Source organism: Sapajus apella, unplaced genomic scaffold, assembly GCF_009761245.1.
Source record: "Sapajus apella isolate SASKATOON/1434 unplaced genomic scaffold, GSC_monkey_1.0 scaffold43, whole genome shotgun sequence".
NCBI classification, from domain to species: domain Eukaryota; kingdom Metazoa; phylum Chordata; class Mammalia; order Primates; family Cebidae; genus Sapajus; species Sapajus apella.
In genome coordinates, this window is record NW_022436983.1 from 14,686,004 (window position 1) to 14,706,120 (window position 20,117).

Below are 20,117 nucleotides of genomic sequence, written 5' to 3' on the forward strand. Positions count from 1 at the left end.
AAAAAAAAAAAAAAAAAAAAAGAAACTCTGCCCCTGGGGAGGCCTGAAAGGGCCACAGGTCTCACCCTAGTTGCCCCCACTCCAGGGAGACCCCTGAGATTAATGGGCCACAGATAAAGGCCCAAGTCTCACCTCCCCAGAAACAAGGATCCCTCACTTCCTAGGTTCCAGGGGTCCCTTGGCTCGTCCAATGTCCCCCACTGAGCAGTGCGTCTCTGGCCTGTCCCCCAACACCACCTTCATCCCAGCTCTCCCCCAAATGCCAGAAGGGTAGATCACCTGCCCTGGTCCCCACTGTCACCTGCCCCCTTGCCCAGGGCTGAACTCCCACATAGGATTGGGGCCTGGGGAGAGGCCGAAATAGGGGAAAAGCTGACCTCCCCTCGTCACCCACTCGGGCCCCTCCCATCCCCTTTGCAGCTCATATTGGGGAGTCCCTGGGTTGGGGGTGGCATACACTTGCTTCCCAGGAGCTTGGGCAGTAGGGTGCTAGAGCCCCCTGCTGGCCACGCATCCCCCTCCATTCCCCTCCCCGCAGGGATGGGTTGGGAGAATTCTTCATTCACTCAGCAAGTATTTATGGAGTGCCTACTGCATGAGGGCCCTGGGCCCAGCCATTCCTGCACACACAGAGCCTTCCTTCTGATGTCTCTGGTTCTGCTGGGAAGACTTTGTGTGTTATGTGTCTTCTCACCACCTTCCCAAGGACTGTCCCCATGCCAACTCCTTGTGGGCTGGAGCTGTGCCTCCCTCATCAGACTGGGATTTCCCCAGGACATGGTTGTGACACCGCCATCAGACCTGAGAAATGCAACCTGCCTTTCCTGAGAAATCTCTCTCCCCACTCTTAGCGCCTCCCTGGAGAGGGTTGCTATAAGTATGTCCCAAATATCGCACAAGGTATACTTAAACTAAAAATTATTCCTTGTTTATCTGAAATTCAAATTTAACTGGGCACCGTGGGTTTCTATTTGCTAAATCTGGCAACCCTAGACCTGGAGCTCTTTCCTCCTGCTGGAAGTGGGCCTGGCCAGATGGTGCAGGTCGCGTCTGGACTTGGCTCCTGCCTGCCCAGTTATAGCTCCCACTGGTCCCCAGGACTGCTTCCCTCCCTCACTGGGCCACACCTGAACCCCCAGCTCCTGGGTGGACACAGCTGACCACCACCCAGTGCACAGAGCCCAGCGTATGAACCATTTGGAACGCTGTGTCCTGCCTCCTGCGTGATGGGTCCAGAGAGAGAGGGGGACGGAAGCACAGCTGCAGAGGGACCACAAGTGTTAGAGACGAGAGAGGCAGAGACACAGAGATAAAGGGACACAGAGACTGAGCACTGGAGACAGAGGGGGAGACAGACAGAGAGCTTCGGGGCCTCTCCCAGAGCTGCTTTGGGAGACTGGTAAAGGGGGTGGAGGGTCCTGAAAGCCCACTGGGATTTGCCTGAGTGAATCGGGGCAGAGGAGAGAGGTGGGGTCCCTAAGCCACAACACTGGGCCCCAGACGGGCCGGTCCTGGGAGGCAGGGGCGGGAGTCCATTCGGAGGTCGGCCCTGGCCCCTGAGCTCTCCCCTGGCCCTGCCTCCCAGGGGCAGACACAGGGACATTCATGGCTTCCCAGAAGGGCTTATGGGGCAGCCAGAGTGGCTTTTAAAATTAGCCTCGCTAACCAGATCTAGTTATTTCAGGAGGCTCCATCCCCTTGGCAAGGCGGGAGCAGGGAAGGAGGGAGAGACCTCCACATTCCAGGGTCCCTGGCTGAGCACCCCCTGTGGCCTGGGCAGCACAGAACATCCAGCTCCCAGCCCCCTGGCACTGGGCCGGCTTGGGCCTGTGCTCATCTCCTTGGCAAAGTTGCCCCAAGGTTGGCTACGGATGTCCAGGGACACCCCAGCTGAGGGGGCAGGGGAGGACCCCCTCGTATTGGGCATGGGTTCTGTGCCAGCAGCCACCCCAGGTACCTTAAGGCCAAGACGGCCTCTTCAGAGCAATAGGTAGGGGCCTTGTCCTCATTTCCAGGTGAGGAAACTGAGACTCAGAAAGACAGGAGGCCCCTGCTGTGAGGCAGGGCAGATGAGGAAGGTCGAGTCTTCCAGGCACCCAAGTCCCTCCACGGGAGGCCTCTTCCCTCCTGCGTGTGGAGGAACCCCCTGGCTGCTGTTTCCACCAACAGAGTAATTTCTAAGCAGAGTCCAGCGCTTCCCGGAGCCTGGTACCCCCGCCCAAGTCCTAATTCTAGCCTCGGGTCAGAGTGTCCCGGCTCGCCCTCCCACCTCAGAGCCCAGGGCGAGCACAGAGCTGGCGCAGGCACAAGAGAAACAGCACTGGACACTTTGATCCCAGAGGCCTGATCCATCGCCAGCCTCCCCTTACCCCACCTGAGAGCTTGGAGGGGTGCGGTGGGGTGAAACCCAGCCCAGAGGCCTTCCTTCCTGCAGACGGGCCTGACACCAGCCAGACAGGGATGGGGCAAAGGCAGGTTCTGCCCACTGAGCTGCCCACCGAGCTGCCATGGCAGATCCTGCTGTTCTGTCTCCCCTGCAGGATAGAACAGAGTGGGGGTGCATTGCTAAGTACAGGGAAACATGCTGGGGACCCCCCCAGCTCTGTTATGGAAGCATCCTCACCCCAGGTAAACCTGGCAAGCTGAGGCCCAGGAGAGCACCTGACATGGTCCATTCCCAAAGCCTCACATCCAGGTGCCTGCACTGGGCCCAGCAGCAGGTGGGCGACTCCACATACTCTGAATTACGGACGTCATCAATCCGTCCCTCCCCGCCGGCGTGCACACTCTCTTCTTTGAGCCCACCATGGGCTGGGGCTGCACCGAGAACTTTATGAGGTGGCACCTCATTGAATCCTCATGCCAGGGTGCCAGTGAGGGTAGGGCTGTTGGCACCCCCACTGCACAGATGAGGAAACAGGCCCAGAGAGCCAAAATCATGTGTCCATGGTCATAGAGCAAGTGGGCAATGCAGCTCAGAGCTGACTCGGAATAAGCTCTTCACCATGCTACTGCACCGTGGGGCCAGCGCTGCAGAGGTGGGGCGGGAGGACAGAGGGCACAGGAATGCGGCGGAGGGGGAGCTAAGGGATAGGGAGCAGGGGTGCGGCTGATGGGGGAGTGGTTTGCAGGGGACTTACTGAGCCCAGAGCAGCTTAGAGCCAAACCCAGTTGGGTGGTGCTGGGGTTTGGGTGTGAGTCACCACCCATGGGTGGCCTGAGGCATCAGAGGGTCACAGAAGGGCCCTGTCAGGAAAAGCGTGGCACTCCTTGGACAACCCCCTGGGGTGCCTTCAGCATCATCCTGGGAAGGGGGCAGGGCCAGCAGGGGCTGGGGGGCACTGCCAGGCTGTCAGGGAGGCCAAGCCATGGCTGATCCTTCTGGGGCCCAATTTGGTGCCTGCTCCCAAACCCAATGTCCCCAGTGCACCCTGCAAACCTGCTCTCCTCTGTGGTCCTGGCCCTGAGGATCCCCTTCACTCACCCAACACCCAGGCTGCACTACTGGGAGCCTCCCGATTCCCCACTCAGCCCCACAGCCCATCAGGCGCTCGGTCCCCCTGCCCAGGCTCACCCGGTGTCCTCCTCAGCATCCTCCTGGCCACCCTCTTCCCCCAGCAACAGCCTCCTTGGTCCCCTCCTCCCTCTGCTGGTGTTGCCTCCACCAGCAACTACAGCTCCTGCCCGGGCTCCCCCTGCCCTCGGCGCAGAGCCCTGGCCCCTCAGTCCGGAGTTCAAGGCCACATTGCCTCTGGCCTCATCCCTACCCACCTCCCTGTCCCCTCCATTGTCACCCTCCCACCATTCCAAGAGGGCTGCCACCTTCGGGTTCCAGGGTGGATTGGGACAGAGGAGAGGTGGGGTCCCTATGCCCCAACACTGGGCCCCAACACTGGGCCCCAGCACTTTCACTCAAGGCCCCATCCTGCAGGGCCCCTCCTCCCTAGGTCTTCCCAGGAACGGGGAGCAGCTCCGGGGACTCTCCCCGACACCTCTCTCTCCAGGCCCTGCTTGTGTACACCTCTCCTGTTCCCTGGCTGCCCCTCCTCACCCTTCATCCTACTGTCCCAGCTGTGAGCTCCTGGGAGATGGACCTTGGACTCATCCCCATCTCCTGGGCCTCCATCCGGGCCGGTAAGTGATCCCTTGGCGCCCCCTGGTGGCCATATAAGGGGATTCACTGAATATGAGAGCGGGGAGAAGGAAGCAATTAATTGAGCACCTACTGTGTGCCAGACACTGTGTGCTGTATGTTTGATATGCACCAACTCATTGAATCCTCATAACAAACCCTTGGGAGAGGCACTACCATTCCTATTTTACAAAAGTAAACACAGGCTTACAAAGGCTAATACATTTCTCAATGCCACCCATTCAGTTGACAAGAGACAGTGCCAGGACTCAAATCTGTCTGACTGACTGTACAGCCATGTTCTTCCTGCAGTGAGGAAGGGGCACAGGGTGCAGGGAAGGACAGCACCCGAGGAGGAAACCAAGGGCGATGCTCACAGAGCCAGTGGCTTGGCTTTGGAGGAGTCCTCAGGCCCAGCAGCTCTGATGGGGACAGGCTTGACCCCTGCCACCTTGGCATCCCTGGACATCTGTCTGGGGTCAACCTGGCCACGGTTCACACAAAGCCAGGCCCAACTCTGGGTACAATAGCGATAAATAGAATTTATTTTATACAACTGTTACCGACATCCACACGGCCACAGGGGCTTCCAAAATGGGTGTTGGGGCTGGGAGGCTGGCCTTTGGCATGGCGCCTAAAAAGTGTGGCAGATACACAAGGGCTCCCAGCAGCTGCGCCTGGCTGCCCCTCCATGGCGGTGGGGGCAAGGCCTGGACTCACGGCCAGCTGAGACTCTCAGCGTGGAGGGCCCAGCGGCATGGGATGGCAGGGGTGAAGCTGGGTGCTGACTGAAGAGCCAGGGAGGTCCCCATCCCCCATGAGGGGGTCATTTGTCTGTTATGTGCAGGCAGTGGACAGGGCACTGGCAGACCTGTGGCAGAACTGGAGGGTCTGAGAGGTGCAATGGGCACAGCCAGCTCCCTGCCCCTCTGCCCACCTGGGGCCCCAGGCACCTTAAGAAGCAGGGTAGAGTGATGGGAGGTCCCTGGGAAGAAAATCCCAACTTCTAGGTCAGATACATGTAATCAGTCATCAGTGACTTCTGAAATAATCATGTCCATTTGTAGCAGAAGTGCCCAGAGAGGGAGAGTGACTTGGCCAGAGTCACACAGCAGAACCCAAATCAGAAACCAGGACCCCTGACCCCCAACCTAGTGCTCACTCCCCAACATGTCACATCCACTTCCTGCTGCCTTCAGGGAGTAAGCTCTCCGCACTGAGCTGTCTCAATCCCTCTCTCCCATTGTGTTCCCTCTGAGTCCAGAGGGATGCTCAAGGGTGATGGAGGCCCAGGGTGGGGGCAAACCAGGTCCCCGGTCTTGCTTCCACTGAGCAATCCTTGCCCCAGCCCGGACCCCCAGGCTGGGGGTGGGGACGATGCCAGCAGCTTCCCCAATCCCAAGTCTGGATGGCTCTGCCCTGCAGAGACAGCCCAGATGGGTGGGCCATGGGGAGGGTGGAGAGGCAGGGGGCGGCCCACGGGCTGGTGTTGGTCTTCAGGGCAGAGGTCCCATCTGCCTGGACTTGACACGGCATCTTCCCCTTGTGCTTCCATGGCCTCATCTACAGGGCAAAGGGGGATGGAAACACCGTGAAACTTGGCATGGTGGGTGGTTGGCACCAGTGTGCCCCAACTCTACCAAGTCCCCGTCTCAGGGAACCCCACCCTGGGAGGGGCCTGCCCTTGGAATTCCAGGCTCCTGGTCTTTCCATCCCACTGGGAACCCTGAAACTTCCTCCCACCCGGCAACTCCAAGCCCCTTTCACACTCCCATCAAATCCTCCAATAATTCCAGGGCAGAGGTCCCAGGGACGGGCCGTGACCTGCCCAAGTCACCCAGCAACAGAGTGTCAGGGGTTCAAATCTAGATACATAGCTCTCACCCCAGAGAGGTGGCAGAGGAGCAGGGAGGAGTCAGCTCAGCCCCCGACACACTCCCACCCTCTCCCACCAAACACAAGCTGAGGGGCTGGGTCTAACCTGCTCAGTTGCACCTTCAGAGGGGGCGGCTGGGCTAACAGCCCTGCAGACAGACAGTGGCAGCGAGGCAGGCAGCAGGACAGGAGAAGCAACGGGGTGAAAGACACAGGTGCGCAAAGTCACTGGTTGTCTCCAGGCCGGCAAGCCCCACACCGCCTGGCCTGGGGGACCTCTCTTGGTTCAGCCTCAGCTCCCAGTCTCCCCTCCAGCTCATCCCCTCCTGGGTGGGGCTCCCCCAGTGCCAGCCCCAGAGGGCTGCACATACCAGCTGGGTTGTGTGCTGCTCAGATGCTTCCAACTGGATCTTGATCTCGGGACACGCAGGGTCCCCCAGCTTGCCGGCGTCTGGGTGGGGTGATCGAGAGGGGCCTGGGGAGGGGGGCAGGAGGGAGCCACCTCACTGGCCGCGGGGAGGCACCAGGGAGACGGGGGCACAGGTGGGCGGTCGGCACCAGTGTGCTCCAACCCCACCCCTAACTTTCTTCCTTGCCATCCCACATTGTCCTCTGAGACCCTTCCAGAAGAAACCAGCCCTCCAATCTGCCCAGCCACCCTAGGCTGGACAATGACCTGCCCACTGTCCTCCAAGGCTGGGGCAGTCACATCACACACCCACCATGCGGGGCATGGGAACTGGCACCCCAGCCCGTGCCCAACCCTGTCTTCCTCCTACCCCAAGGGTAGCCCTGCTTCGTGGGGAAGCTGCACTGTCCTGGTACCTGGGGAGCTGCCCCCACTAGTGGTGCTGACACTGTCCTCCAGCCATGTGCTATAGATGAAGGAGTCCCGCTTGTGGGGTGTTCCAGAGGACGACACACTCTCCTGCGGAGGGTTGGAGAGAGGGAGGGAGGTTAGCGCATGTCCTTGGCCCTGGCTAGGGCCCCCACCCAGCCCCTCTCCCTCACTGCACTCCACATCCTCCACCTGTGCCTCCTGCAAGGACTGGCCCAGCCATGGCTGCCAGGGAGACCACAGGAGGGCAGAGGCAGGGCCGGCACAGACCCAGGCACACCCCACCCACTGCCACACATTTATTCAACAAACATTCACTGATGCTCTCCAGGGCTTGCCATGACATAAATCAGGCATGGGCCCTGCCCACGGGAGCCCGATGTCCGGGAGGCGAGGCAGGCTGTGAAGAGACCGTTGTAATTCTGGACTCTGTGCCCCAGCAGGCAGGACCTGGATCTGCGCTGTTCCTGGCTGCACCTGCTGCACCTGGGGCAGCGCTTGGCAAGGAACAGGGGCCCACTGATGGTTTGCAGAATGAAGAATGACAAAAGGTGTGCCGGGCAAAGCCCGGGGACTGTGAGAGTGCAAAGAGGGTTCCTAACCTACCCTGGGACTAGGAAATCAGGGAAGGCTTTCAGGAGGAGGTATGTGAGACTCAGTCAAGAAGGATGAGTCAGTCAGCCTAGTGAAGAAAGGAGGAGGACGCAGGAAGAGTGCTCCAGACAGAAGAGATGGCACATGCAAAGGCCCAGGGGTGCAGGAAGCCCAGGAGGCTTGGGGGATTGCAAGGGAGTATGATGCGGTGGTAATGTCTGAGGTGGTAAGAGAGGAGACTAGAGAGGAAGAGAGCGACCACATCTCCAAGAGCCCCAGAGACGGAGCTTCCTGTGGACAGTGCTGGGGAGCCATGGCAGGCTTCTGAGCAGGGGAGGTTCGTCTGCACTGCTCCTTTGGGCTGGGTCCCCTGATCACATCCCAGCCACACCCAGGCTCATGCTTCTACTCAGGGCACCTCCAGGGACCTAAGGGCCCCCATCCAAGCTCCTGTGGAGCCCCTGACCCCCTGAGACTCTCACCAGGCCGGTGTCCTCTCCATCCACGCCCTCCGTCTCCTCCACCACGCTGGCGAAGCTGCTGGCACTGGACGAGGAGCGGGAGAAGTCCTTGAGCGCCTCTGCTCTCTGCGCGGTAGTCTCCGCTCTGCCGTGGACAGCGCCGCATTAGCCGCCATCCACCCAGAGTCCCTCCTGGGCCAGGCCCTCACTCCCTGGCCTCCCCAACCTGGGAGGCCTGGCCTGGGGCAGCCAAGCACCTTTGGGGACCCCTTACAGGTCCTTGGGCCTCTGATCCCCTCAGACTCCCACTGCAGCCTCCTACTCCCCACACTGTCCTTCCTAATCTGTAAATCTGACCATGCTCCTCCCCTGCTCACAACCCTCTCCTGGCTCCCCATTCCCCCAGATAAAGCACAACGTCCTCAGCGTGGCGATTACTCAGCGTGGCGATTCATAACAGTAACATCATCGGGTGCAGCGCACTGCACCGGGGCCTGCTCCATGTGCCTTTACCTGAGTTAGCTCACCGCTAAGATTATGACACCCATCTTCCAGATGAGGAGACGCCAGGCACAGAGGGGGCAGGCACACGGCCCAGGGCCACTCAGCACAGGCGGAGGGCAGGGAAGGAGCCTAGGCAGCTCCCGTAGCTGGTCTACAGTCTACTCTTAACCCCACAAGCTTTTCATGTTCAGAGCCTCGACGCCCCCTGCCTGGAGTCTCTGTCCTGCTCTCAAATCCCAAAAGCAAACGTGTCTTTCAAAAATCAGCCTCGGGCTCCCACTCCAGGAGTCCTTCCCCGATTCCTCCTCCCAAGGTGAGAATGATGCTCCCCGCTCTGGGTCCTGCGTACTGCGCCTCCCCCATCTCTGCCACCCTGTCTTGCCTCTCTGTTCGCCTGCAGGGGCTGAGTCCTCTCTATTCCCACAGAGCCCCACACAGAGGCAGCTCAGCCAACAGACGCCAAATGGAGGGGCGGCTTCCTCACTGGCCTCTCTGTTTCCACCCCACCCCACTCTAACCCCTTCTCCATACAACAACTGCAGTCAGCTTCTTAAAGCATCACCCTCGTAATTACCGTCCTCCCAAGGCTCCCTGTCACACCGAGGATAAAAGCCAAAACTCTTGTACAGCCTGCTAAGCTATAAGCCAGCGCCTGCCCACCTCTCCAATCTCCTTCCCGCCACCAGGGGCCCAGCCCCTCAGGTACTTTTTATTTTTTAAGAGATGGAGTCTTGCTATGATGCCCAGGCTAGAGTGCAGTGGCTATTCACAGGCATGATCATAGCTCACTACAGCCTCCAAGTCCTGGGCTAAACCCATCCTCCTTCTTCAGCCTCCCAAGTAGGTGGATTCCAGGCATGTGCCACCACTCCTGGCCACCCTTCTTTCTGTCCCTGGAGTGTGCCCTGGGCCACTGCACTGGACAAGCTCCTTACCTGAGTGCTCTTCTCTCTGCCATGCCAGTCCTACAGAGCTGGCTCAGTTTCCAATTCAAATGTCACCCCTTGGAGATGTCTCCCCTGAGGACCCATCTAAACACCACTGCCCCCAGTCCTTCTTTATCCCCCCTCAACCCCTGCTTTAGGTTCCTCCTATCACCATGATCTGGAAACGGCTTATGAGGCCATGTTCTGATGCACCTGTGACCGTGAGGAGGGGACCTATACACAGGGCACCTCTGTGCTCCAGAGCCGGGCATGGAGCTGGGTGTGCACAAGGTGCTCGGTGGGTATGTGTCAAAGGAGGGTCCCAGAGAATGCCCAGGCCCCCCTGACACCTTGCTGTGGCAGAGTCAAGGTTCCTGTGCTGTCCTGGGCCCAGGCAGGGGAGGGAAAGGCTGATTCACACTCCCAAGCCCCCAAGACCCACGTGCCCTGAGCCCCAACCTGTTCTTGGTCGTGGGCATCTCTGGGGAGCTCTGAGTGGATGAGTTCTCCGACTTGGGCTCCTGGGAGACGTGCCCGCTGTCTGGGGTCTTCTGGCCAGCCGGAGGGCTCTCCCTGCGGGGCACATGGGGGCAGCGGAGGGATTCAGCACTGGGCCTGGCATCGGGCCAGGTGGTGATGGGGGTCATGGTGCCTCCTGTCTCATACCTACACCCCTATCTTCAGGGCCAGCCCTGCAACGGTCCTGTGGGCTCCCTGGCTAGCCTGGCCAACAATGGGGGTGGCACTAATGGAGCTATACTGGACAGGGACGGGATTCCTCTCAGGTCCTCTTCACAGGAGCAGGTACAGCTGTCCCTATCCTTAGATAAGGAACCCAACCAGGGACACACAGCTAGGATGTGGCAATGCCAGGCCCTGAACCCAGGATTCGCGGCACACTAAGCTCTGGTGGCAGCAAGGACAATGCCTGCTCCCCTACTGGAGCCCTCTCAGGGGACCCGACCCCGGCCTCACATGCAGCGCCCGAGTCCCCACAGCAGCCCCATGCCATTGGCTGTGTTCTCATCCCTTCTCCAGATTGGAACAGTAAGGCTCAGAGGAGCTCAGTGACTCACCCAAGGTCACACATCGTTAGCACCAGGGAGATGGACTCATACCCAGGAGCCAGCCTCTGATGTCGGGGACAGCTCTGCTATTGGCCTGGGCTGGCTGCCCTCATGCTGCCCACACTTGTGGACCCCCAGGCCCATCTGTGGCCACCCTGAAAACCAGTCCTAGGCCCTCCTACCTGCGCTGAGGCCTCGGGAAGAGCATGGGTGCTGGCCCCACACAGATCAGGTCTCAGATCCCAGCTCTGCCCATTACTGGCTGTGTGACCTGGGTAAGCCCCTTGACCCCTATGACCTATGGCTTCTTGATCTGCATGTGGCACCTTAGGTGACATGCTGGTCCTGGTGCCCGACATGCAGCAGGGACTTGGCCGCACATTTGTCACTGATGGGGACAGAGAGGCAGAGGGGTGGGCACTCCCTTCTGCTTGCTTTGCTTTGCCACTGAACGGGGGTCAGGGGCGAGGCTGCAGGGGATCGGGGCACTGTCCCCCCTCACCCACCTCTTCTCCTGCACCTCCTGTATGTTCTCGATGCCAATGGCGCTGCTGCGGCGGGAGCCAAACGGGCCTGCCTTCTTCCTCGTGGGGCTCTTCCCAGGGACAATCAGGGACTGTGGGGAGAGGCCCCAACTCAGTGCCACCTTCCCAGGGAGCCCCAGTGCCCCCCACATCCCTTCTGGGGACCCTGCTGCCCCAGGCCCTGAAGCAGAGTTGGTGAGCAAGAAAGAATAAGAGAAGATGTCCATTCCCAGAGACAGCCCTCCCAGTTTATAGAAAGGTAAACAGGTCCCAGGAGGGCAGGGCCTCTCCCGACCTCACACAGCAGGAATGCACGTCGATATTGGCCCCGGGTTAGGGCAGGGTCCCCAGGGTCTAGGGTGGGAGGAGGCTGAGTCCTCAGAATGGCTACCCCTCCCCGCCCCCCAGGGCTCCCTGGGATCTGCAGTCTAAGGGTGGTGGTGAGAGGGCAGTGTAGCAACCCAAGACCCACCCCATACCAGCTGGGGCCCCTCCCCGGAACCTCCAAATTGGCTGGGGGAGGTTCTGGCCCAGCAGTTGGAAGATTCCCTCAGCTTCTCACACACTGTATTGGGATGCCCAAGGCCCCAGAAGCCTGCCCCCAGCTTCTCTGGAGGCAGGAAGGGGTAGGACCCCCAGGCCAGTTCCTGGAGGGGAGGGGGAGTCAGGGCAGAGGAGAGGGATGGTGCTCCATGCAGACCGGCGATATTGGGGGACGTGCGGTTGGGCGTAGGGCCTTTGGGTACCGGATCCTGGCAGGGACTGGGCCAGGGTCCCAGGGGCCAAGGCAGGGCCAGAAGCCCCTGGTGAGGGGGCACTGGCTCTGGCACAGGTACCAGGCCCCAAAGCAGGTGCTGAGTGCCATCGGAGCTGCTGCCGCTCCATCCCGCACGCCCTGGGGCCTGTCCCGGGGGCAGGGGGGCAACGTCCCCAATATGGCCTCCGTCCTGAGTACGAGCAGAGAACAGCGCGTGCAGGCAGCCTCCAGAGCTGGCGGCCCCGCGGACGACAACCTCTTCCACGGTTCCTATGCCTATGGCACTGCCCCGGCGTCCGAATCTACTCGCGCTTTTCCCAGGAATAAGCAATGACTGGCAAGCAGCAGAGGGTGGGGGCAGAGAGAGAGAGACAGAGAGAGAGTCAGAGAGCGAGAGAGATGGTGGGCGGGAGACACAGAGAGGAGGAGACACAGAGAAAGGAGGAAGACAGAGAAAAAGGAAGAGAAGGGCGCAGGAAGTAATGGAAGAGGGATAGGGCCGGGGGAAGGGAAGGCAAGAAGCACAAGGAGAGACAGAGGACCGGGCAGACAGGGAGAGAGATGGACAGACAGTTACCCAGAGACAGGGACACGTGTGACCCAGTGAGGGCGCATTAGACGGGCACAGAGGGACATACAGAGAGATGAGGATGCAAGGACCCAGAGACAGGCCCAGGGAGGGTCACACACAGAGAAGGAAAGACAGGGGAAGGTGGAAAGGAAAAAGCAAGGGTGATAACAGCGGAAACGGGAAGGAGGAGAGGGAGCAAAAAAAACAGGTGCAAAAAGGAAGGAGAAATGAAGAACCAAAGGGCAGAGAGGCCACAGGAGGAGGAGAGAAGGAAGGAGGGAATGAAAAAAGGAGAGAGGGTGGAATAAAAGGAGGAAACATGGAGAGAGGGAGAGTTGTGAAAAACAAAACAGAAATGGGTCCGGTTACTGCCATGGTGGGTGCTGCTAGCCTTGCCCTGTCCCTGGGGCCCCTCTGTGGCCACCCACAGGAGGCTGGGTCACTCTGGTGGAGAGGAAGGGAGTGGTTGATAAAACTGGGTTGGGGTAAGGTTGGGCCCGCTCCTCGAATGACAGTGGGTTTGGTGACTGCTGGACAGCAGAGGTGGGGGGAATCCCGCCTGCCACACGACATAGCTTCACAGCACTGAGCGCAGGGCTTGGCATGCAGTAGACAGTCAATAAAGGATGGATGGATGGATGGATGGATGATGGATGGGTGGATGGATGATGGATGATGGTTGGATGGATGATGGATGGGTGGATGGATGATGGATGATGGGTGGATGGATGATGGATGGGTGGATGGATGATGGATGATGGGTGGATGGATGATGGATGGGTGGATAGATGATGGATGATGAATGGATGCATGGATGGATGGATGGATGGATGGGTGATGGCTGGCTGGATGGATAATGGATGATGGGTGGATGGATGATGGATGGGTGGATAGATGATGGATGATGAATGGATGCATGGATGGATGATGGATGGATGGGTGATGACTGGCTGGGTGGATGATGGATGGATGATGGATGGATTGATAGATGGATGATGGATGGATGGATGGGTGGATGGCTGGCTGGATGGATGGATGATGGATGATGGATGGAAGGGTGGATGGATGATGGATGGATGATGGATGGATGGGTGGATGGATGATGGATGGATAGATGATGGATGGGTGGATGGATGATGGATGATGGATAGATGATGGATGGATGGACGGGTGGATGGGTGGGTGGGTGGATCGGTGGATGGATGGGTGGGGAGCATAGCAGTGGGTGCAGTGTCCTGGGGTGGCCACTAGGCAGTGGATAGCAGTGAGGCTCACAGTCATAAACCATTTTCATCCATGTGCCCAGCACTCCCGAGTGTGAGCAGCAGAGTCCCAGAACCTGGCCAACAGCCAGTGATCACACAGGAGGTGCTCCCTCTGGAGATGTTCACACAGAAGCCAGATTCCCGACACACAATAAGTAGCCACACCACAGAGGCCCTGGCTGCTGCAGACACACAGTAGGAGGTGCTCACAGAGAAAGTGCCCACACAACAGCTCACTTCCTGACACACAGTAGGTGTTCACCGACATCTAGGGCTTAGCACACATAATGTGCTCATACAGCAGTCTATTTTCTGAAACACAGTAGGTTCTCACACAGCAGCCCAGGGCTGTGCACACAGTAGGCGCTCACAGAGTTGATGCTCACACAGCAGCCCAGGACCTGACACACACTGGGTGCTCACAGGTACTCAGGGCCAGGCCCACAGTAGATGCTCACAGAGTACATGTCCACACAGCAGCCCATGGCCTGACACACAGTGGGTGTCCACAGCCTGACACACAGTAGGTGCTCCTGGAAACTCAAGGCTTGACAGTAGGTGCCCACACAGCAGCCCAGACCCCAGCAAACAGATAGTAGATATTCAATAAGGAATGAGACACAGAGGCTGCCCCAGGGCTGACCTGTGGAAAGTCACATAGTGTATAAGGGGCCAGGAGGAGGGGAGGGCCAAGGAGCTTGGGAGGGGGCTGCAGGTTGCAAGCTGTCAGCACAGCAGCGTCCTGGCCTGGGCACTTCCCCCCTCCCATGGAAAGCAGCGGCTAGACCAAATCCAGAGCCTAGGACGGGTGCATGGACAGCAGGGCTACAGAGAAAGGTGGGGCCAGGCCTCAGGAGGCAGAGGAGAGCTGAGGGCCCACCCCAAGGAGGGACAGGGGCCCAGGGAGGGGGAGGGCACTCACTATTCCAGCCGCCTTGGCCAGGTCGGGGTTGTTGGGTGCGAAGCTCCCACTGTGGCTGGTGGACACGGTGTTGGGCTTCTTGTTGCTCAGCCCCATGGCATCCATGGACTGGCTGCGGCTCCGGATGACCCGCTGTGAAGGGGGTGGCACAGGATTCCTAAGGACCATCCCCTTGAGGAAACCCAGGAGCCCAAGCATCTGGTCCCTCCCCAGCAATCTGGTCCCTCTCACTCTGGGTGACCCCAGGAAATCCCTTCCCCTGGGTAAGTGGAGAGCAAGGCAGCAGAGAGAGGTGGGGCCAGGCCTCAATTTCCCTGTGCATCATACAGGAAGCAGGTCCAGATGGGGCCTAAGGGTAGCTGAGGTCTTGGCTCTGCCACCAACTTGCTGGGTGGCCTTGGGGACACCACTTCACTCCTCTCAGTGTCTGGGACCCACAGGCTGCTCTGCACTGAGTGTCCTTGTGTGGCTGCCGTAAGGACTGCAGAAGATACTGGATCATGGCCAAAAGTGTACATGGAGAGCCCTCTCGACACCTGAGTTTCATTCCTGTTAGGGCCTCTTAGAGCTCTCCTGACTTCTTTCCTTTCTCCCCACCCACCTTCCTTCCTTGTTTTTTTCAGACCAATCTATATATATGCTTGTTATGGGACCAGCACTTTACAATCACACAGTCACTAGATCTCCCCACAAGATGAGGACTAGCAATCATGCTCATTTCACACACAATGGAACTGAGGCAGAGGTGAGCCCAGCATGCCAGGTCCCATGCCCTCAACTCTGGACTCTGTTGCTTCTGAGAAATTCTTAGACCTAATCTAGGTCCTCCATCCAGCACCTACCAGATGCGGGATCAGAGCCCTCCTCAAAGGAGACACCCCAGGTCCATGTTCACCCCACCTGTCCTGTCTCCATGGGCAGAGGCAGGGCTACCTCCAAGCCTCTTTCTCAAAGATGGTCTGTTCACCTCAGTTCCTGGGCAGGCCTGGGCGGCTGGGCTACTTCTTTATTCCAATCCATAGCTCCAGCTGTGTGGCCTGCCCTGGGTTGAGGGTGAGGTCTGACCAGCCGGCTGGGCACCTGGAGGATGGGTAGTTTTCCTCCTGTGGATGGAGGAGACAGTGGCAAAGAGGCCACTACCTCGGCCCTGCAGCCTGGGCGAGTCTAGACCCTGTCCAAGGGAGAAAAGGAACTACTCCATTCCCCACACTTCTCACTTCAGACGACAGTTGCTGAGGCAGACAGGCAAGGTTTTGCATTTTGCTTTTAAACTTACGTTGCACGAACATAATTGTTTTACAGATAACAATAACTGTATGAGGTAAGTTGCCATTACCCTACTCAACAGATAAAGAAACTGAGGCTCACAGAATGCCCAAGCTGGCAAGCAGCAGAGATGGGATTTGAAATGTCCGCGCTCTTAATGCTAAGCTAAACCAGGGCCAGGCAGGGTAGGTCACGCAGACCAGGTCCCTCTGCAATGATCATGGTTCATATAACCCTTCTGAGACCTCTATTTCTTTCCTGCAGTCAAGACAGAGCCTCTTCCTCTCTTCTCTTCTCTGCTTGCTGACCTGGCATGGCAGCCTTTGTACCAGCAGCCCTCACTGTCTCCCAGAAGGCCCCAACCTTTAGCAGGATTCTCAGGGGAATTCCCCACCTAGGCCCCACCTCCAATAGTTACTCCTCCCCAAGCCAGGGCCCCACCTTACACGCTGCTCCCTCAAACTCCACACAAGGCAGACTATGTCCCTTTTGTAAGCCCATCCTAAAGCCCAAGTCCACCTCGAGCCCTGCCCTCGTCCCAGACTAGAGCCTCCTGTAGCCACATGCCCACGCTGTGTCCATCGGCTCCGGCCCCTGACTCCACCCCCAGCCACGTCCCCGCCCAGGCTCCACCCACAATGCGAGCAGCCTCTAGTCACAACTCCAGCCCATGTCAATCAGCCCCAGTCCGGGACTTCACCCCAGCCACGCCCCCTAGCAGACTCCACCCCCAATGCGAAACACCTCTAGCCACACTCCCCAAGCTGTGTCAATCCCCCAATCCGGGACTCCACTCCCTCAACCGCACCCCCTCTGCCAGACTCTACCCCCACGCCGTGTCCATCAGTCTGTCAGCCTCGGCCTGGAATCCCGCCCTGGCCGCGTCCCTGCTCCCCGGCCAGTTAGACCTTGGGCCCTTCACCTTGAAAGACTCAAAGAAGCCGCCACCCCCACTGCCATTCTCCATCTTGTCCTCGTCGCCGCCCAAGCCCATCATGGACTGGCTGTGGATGTGCAGTTCCTCATAGAGCGTCTCCAGGAGGGCGGCCCGCGTCCGCTCCTGTGGGTCAGGCCCGGGCCGTCAGGAGGGACCCCAGGGATCAGCCCCTCAGCCCACAGTTCAAATCCCGGCCACCTTCTGAGGCATGGACCACCTTCTGAGTGGGGAGTGGGGAGTGGGGAGTGCACCGTTCCCAGGCCACTTACTCCGCAGCTCAAGCAGCCCCCAGGGACCCTCATATGAAGGGCCCCTCATAGCCCCTTCGGGATCTGGCTGCATGTCCCCACTCCCCAGGTCCACCCCCAACCCAGACCCAAGGTGTCCCTGTCAGCCTGCCTGCCTCCCAGCACCTCCTGGGCACTCCCCACTATCCCTCCTGCTTTCTCTCCTCTGACCTCCTACTCAACTATCAATCCATCCTGCCTCAGGTGTCCCCTCTAAGGCCAAGGTCTGAACATGGCTTTTCCCTTCCCAGAGACAGGGCTGAAATTCTAGGTTGGAAGGTGAGAGAGCGTGACCCAGCCCTCATGGCCCATCCTCACCTCCAGTTTGGCAAACTTCTCTGCCTTGTAGCAGGCATATTCAGCATTGATCAGCTTTGTCAGCAAAAATTCCTGGAACTCAGGCCCCTGGAAACCCCCAGTGTGGAGGAGATGAGAAAGGAAGGATCAGAGAAACACAGAAATAAGAGACTGAACCCCAATAAGGCAGAGGCTGCAGCTCCTGAACCATGCTCTGCTAGGACCTGGGGTTACCCTCTTCACTCCCAAAAGGGCATCTCCCTGGGCTCAGCTCCCCAAGTACCTTCAAGGTACCCCAGTGCCCTTCATGGCTGCCCACCCCCTCAGAGAACAAACACCACAGATGTTAGGTCTGGGTTGGGGTCCCCTACGGGCTCAGACTAGGGTAGCAGAACACTCTATGTACAGAGCTGAAGCCCAGGCTTGAAGTGTACCCCTCCGCAAACATTTTACAAGAAAGAAAACTGGAACTGTCAGAAAGAGAACAGAAATGAGGAAAGGCCAGTCTACTATGGAAAGTGTAAAACAATCGTGTAGTTTATTCTCTGGCCTTGTGAAAGAAAAAAAAAAGTGTTTTCAAGATGAACGAAAAAGCCAGGCCCCCGTTGCACAGTTAGGGGAGCCCAGCTGCCCTGGCACAAAATGCGGCTTTGGGACCTCATAAGGCCCCCACCCATTTTTTGTCACTCTGTCCATGACTGAGGGGCTGCCCCTCACCTTCCTGAACACAGCGGGGTCCGGGAGTGGGGGTCCGAAGAAGGGCACATCATCTCTTGCAGTGACAGAGACCTGGAAGGGAGGGCAGGTGTCTGTTCTGTGGAGTCTGGGGTCTGCTCTGCCGTACCCCAGCCAGAAACCCCTACTTTGCCTCCCTGGCCTGCCCCTTGGCTGGGGAGGCTCAGTGATTGGGTGCTGGATGAATCTTTCTTCCAAGGATTTCTGCCCCTCTAAGTTTTGCCTTGAATTTTACTGGTAGGGAGGGGTGGGGACCCAGGAATCATTGGGGATGGTGAAGGCAGAGGAGGCTACGGGAGGTAGAGGACAGTGATACCAGGCCAGGAGGTGGAGAAGGGAAACTGACCTCTCTGAGGGGGTGAGCTTTGGGTAAGAGAGAGGGCATGGTATGAACAGGGCACCATCGGAACCTTCCACAGTCCCTCCCCCCTGTTACAGCCGGAAAAGGTAAGGCTCAGAAGGGCATCCCAGGGAGGGCAGAGCTGCAGCCAGGGCCCTTGCTGATGCCCCTGGGAGGCTCCAGGAGGACCCACCTTGTAGAGGGGGCCATCAGGGCCCCCACCCTCAGCCTGCACCACCACATAGGCATGCAGGAAGTTGGATGCAATCATGTCAGGCACGAAAGGCGTGTTCTCATCCTGGAAGACCACAGCCACGATGTCATTGCCAATGTGCCGCTTCCGCTGCAACTGAGCACAAGGCCACGGCCTTTCACTGTCTGGCCAGAGAGGGGCCCGCTGGGGAGGGGGTGCCCACAGGGGTCTAGGAGGGTTTGGGGTAGGCAGAGGGCACTTCTAAGGATTTACTTTCCCCAAAATAATGTAGCAAAAAACCTGTCTGAAAATTACTTTCGTTGAAAAATGGGCTGTTTGGAACCATGTACACTATTCAGGTGACGAGGGTACACTAATATCCCAGACCTCACCACAACCCAATCCATCCATGTAATCAAAAACCACTTGTCCCTGGACATCTATTGAAATTACAGGGAAAACGATTTCAGTTTTCTTGGAGTGCTGTGACAGATAATGAAACCAAGGCCTAGAGAGAAGTGACTTGCCAGGTGCTGTAATGAGCTTCTGATAAATGACTAGAGCCCAGGTCTCTTGGCCCCCAGACCTTACCTATCAGCCCTTCTCCTATCTCCATGCCCCAAACATGGCCCCCGATTGAAAAAACAAGCACTATGTGGTATATATTCATGTTGCTAAAATGAACACAGGCCCTTAGTAAAAGAAAGTGAAAAGACACTACGAATAAGGAATAACTATTTCCATTTTTCTCACATTACCCTTTTATCCCCTGGGCTGGGACCTGAGGTCAGGCAGAGAGCCCTGTAGGAGGCTCAGGACGGGGGGACAAACTTCTGAGTTCAGTTCCCAGAACATGCCCTGCTCTTCCTCGACTCCAGGCCTTTGCAGAAGCTGTTCTCTCCACCTGGAACATCTCCCTTCCTTCTTCCAGCTCCTTCACAGCCTAAAAGTCACTTTCTCTTAAAAGCTTTTCCTGATTCCCACTTCTCCCAAGACTAAGTGTCCCCACATGACCCAATGAGGCTCTCCACTCCCCATAAAACACCAGTTCAGATCTGCGGAGCTCTTGCAATGTACCAGGCACTGTTCTACTGTCCCTATGCACCCACGCATTTATGCTCACCTAGGAGGTAGGTGCCATTCTGACTTAGAAACCAAGGCTTTCCCAGCATTGAAGCAGCCTGTCTCCCCTGACCCAACTAGAGCCCACAAGTCGGGGGACTGAATCATTTCCATCTCTGTGTCCCACACAAGTCGGGGGACTGAATCATTTCCATCTCTGTGTCCCAGAGCCCAGTGCTGGGCCTGGTGTGATGGAGGCTGAATGGACAGGTAGAGAGGGAGGACAGGTGGAAGGTGGGAAGCAGGTGGGGGTGCCCAGGCTACCTGCTGGGCGTCCCCTTCTGTGTAGGGCAGCTTGGTGGACACGTGAAACATGATCTCCTTGTTGCGGAAGTTGCAGTACACAGATTCGGTCCCCGTCTGCCCGTGGGTCACGTCCAGGCCTCCTCGGAACCTGCCCCCGGGCCCCCCAGGCCACGGCTCAGTCTCCAGCCCCGGCCAGGCCTCCACGGGGCCAGGACAGGGGCTCCCTCCCTGCACAGGAGCACAGGTCAGATTACACTC

The 20,117-nt window shown here is 58.4% G+C and overlaps 1 protein-coding gene across 13 annotated transcripts in view; it reads right to left on the bottom strand.

Annotated features, from left to right (window-relative positions):
* Positions 1–4,654: 4,654 nt before the first annotated feature.
* The window catches only part of RAP1GAP (RAP1 GTPase activating protein), a 71,875-nt gene continuing 56,412 nt past the window's right edge, over positions 4,655–20,117 (bottom strand). For 5 of the 13 annotated variants that reach the window (XR_004275861.1, XR_004275859.1, XR_004275858.1 and 2 more), the window contains 14 exons: positions 19,878–20,007; positions 18,492–18,647; positions 17,941–18,012; positions 17,245–17,331; positions 16,625–16,762; positions 14,437–14,568; positions 11,758–12,012; positions 10,904–11,013; positions 9,790–9,903; positions 7,922–8,045; positions 6,833–6,935; positions 6,379–6,513; positions 6,114–6,156; positions 4,655–5,695 (listed from right to left, as the gene is read on the bottom strand). Coding sequence is in view for 6 of the 13 variants with exons in the window: in XM_032300704.1 (XP_032156595.1) it covers positions 6,148–6,156; positions 6,379–6,482; positions 6,833–6,935; positions 7,922–8,045; positions 9,790–9,903; positions 10,904–11,013; positions 11,758–12,012; positions 14,437–14,568; positions 16,625–16,762; positions 17,245–17,331; positions 17,941–18,012; positions 18,492–18,647; positions 19,878–20,007 (1,534 nt within the window). In the remaining 7 variants the exon portion in view is untranslated. The remainder of the gene's footprint in view (positions 5,696–6,113; positions 6,157–6,378; positions 6,514–6,832; positions 6,936–7,921; positions 8,046–9,789; positions 9,904–10,903; positions 11,014–11,757; positions 12,013–14,436; positions 14,569–16,624; positions 16,763–17,244; positions 17,332–17,940; positions 18,013–18,491; positions 18,648–19,877; positions 20,008–20,117) is intronic. The other 8 variants (XR_004275857.1, XM_032300705.1, XM_032300704.1 and 5 more) reach the window with 8 other exon arrangements.